The sequence below is a fragment of the Cyprinodon variegatus genome, unplaced genomic scaffold (assembly GCF_000732505.1).
Source record: "Cyprinodon variegatus isolate N-32 unplaced genomic scaffold, C_variegatus-1.0 Scaffold1265, whole genome shotgun sequence".
Lineage (NCBI taxonomy): Eukaryota > Metazoa > Chordata > Actinopteri > Cyprinodontiformes > Cyprinodontidae > Cyprinodon > Cyprinodon variegatus.
The window spans coordinates 35,398-37,233 of NW_015151718.1; the positions used below are offsets into that span (position 1 = coordinate 35,398).

Here is a 1,836-nt window from a genome sequence, read left to right on the forward strand (position 1 = left end):
GACCAGTTCAAAGATCTTTAGGCCAATATTTGAACAGAAGCATCGTCCCTGTGGACAGATATCTGGACTCCTGCTTGCTGCTGTTTGTTTCTTTCAGCCGTCGCTCTGTTGGTATTCTTGGCACGGCTAAGAAAAATCACGTCTTTTAATAATAAATGATGCATTACATAACACCGAGCTAAAGGAAGCAGTGCAGAGAGACACTGGAGGAGCTGAGTAATGCTGGATTAGCACGAGCGTGTGACATCTCTGCTGAAGAACAATCAGACACCATGATAAGCCTGTAATATGCACAAAGAAAAGTTGAATCGATTCGATGCCAAGACTCCAGTCTGAAGGGATGGGAGGCAGTGGGAGGCAGTGGGAGGCAGTGGGAGGCAGGGGGAGGGAATGGCAGAGGATGGATGTTGCCAAGTGGGGGAGGGGGTTCTCTCCAGCATGTATGGACAGCAGGATTATAGCCAGTTTATCCTACTGTCTGTCTTTTATCCTGATAAACATGATTTCTCATTAATTGATGGAATAAAAAGACTCCATCTGCAGTAAAGCAGGAGGAAACTCAGACTTCCTGATGAAGCTGATTTTTTCCAACCTGCAGGTTGGAGCCTGAACACATCTCTGTGCAGCATTAAAAATAGTATCTCCACCTTTTCTCCTCTGTGTGCTGAATATTTCAGTCAGCTGAGGATGCTCGGACCCCCCCCGACCCCCCCCGCCCTGCAGACACTGAAAGGCTCCAGAAAATCTCATTCGGGCGCATTACGGAGCAAGATGGCGCTGTGTCTGTCAGCACCTCGGACAGCGCCAGCGGCTCGCGCGCAAATCCCGCTTTTCTTTTAACTTTTGCATCATTTCTTCGCTTTCCCGGCTGTCACGTGATCGTCCCCTGCGGGTCGGTGTGAGAACTTCCAGGTGAAGCTTGGAGGAGCTGCTGTCACCCAGGATCCATCTTCAGGAGGAGAACCTGAGCGAGTTCCTGGGAGGAGGAACAGAGAGGGACCGATCCAGGGGAGGGGAGAGATGAAGCGACGTCCTGCGGAGTCACTGCGGATCCACAGCAGAAATGAAGCCCTGATCTCCCGGTTTCCTGCCCTCTGAGCCCCGCAGTGTTTGCTGCTTCCTCCGGCTGGAAGATGCTGTTGCTCCTGGCGGCGCTGTGCTCCGCGCTGCTCCTCCCCGGCTGCGCCCTCAGCTCGCATTTCAACCCAGGTGAGCCGCAGTCCTTCTCCAACATCTCAGGCGATTTGATCGCAGCTGCTTTGATTCTCCACATTTCAAACGTCGCAGCTTCCAGAAGGCAGCAGTGATGTAATGTTTCTGTCCTGCTTGGTTCCTGTTTGATGGGATTTAGGATAAACCTGAGGGACTGTCTGCTGTTAATTCACTTTAGGTGAATTAAAGGTGAAAGGTGAAGAAGGAGCTGTGGAGGAGGAAGATGAACTCAGTCATTTAATTAGTGCTGAGGAAGAGGAGGTGATGAATGAATCTGTTGAAAGGAGCTTGTCTGCTGAATTATGAACCTCATACCTTCTCCTCTGTTAGTTTCACATCTGAACTGATTCTCAGACCAGATGTTGCTCATCTTCATCTCCAATTACCTCAAATATCACAGCATCATCATCATCAAATCTTCACCTCCACCTCAAATTTTTAAAGTCTTTGCAGCCAAAGCAGCAGATGACAGCAGAGGAGGAATATTTCTGCAAATCTCATCCCTTTATGAACAGTTCAAGTAAAGATTGCATCCAGAGGTCTAATTCGTTCACTCTGATCGTGCACTCACTATAAAACAGCTCTGGGTATCAGGGTATAGATCACCACTTCATCGAAAAAAGG

The 1,836-nt window shown here is 49.0% G+C and overlaps 1 protein-coding gene across 1 annotated transcript in view; it reads left to right on the forward strand.

The window, feature by feature from the left end:
* The first annotated feature begins 744 nt into the window (after positions 1–744).
* Positions 745–1,836, forward strand: part of LOC107102502 (serine/threonine-protein kinase LMTK1-like) — a 72,125-nt gene continuing 71,033 nt past the window's right edge. The window contains exon 1 of the mRNA XM_015401831.1: positions 745–1,209. Coding sequence (XP_015257317.1) covers positions 1,134–1,209 — 76 coding nt within the window. The 5' untranslated portion in view covers positions 745–1,133. The remainder of the gene's footprint in view (positions 1,210–1,836) is intronic.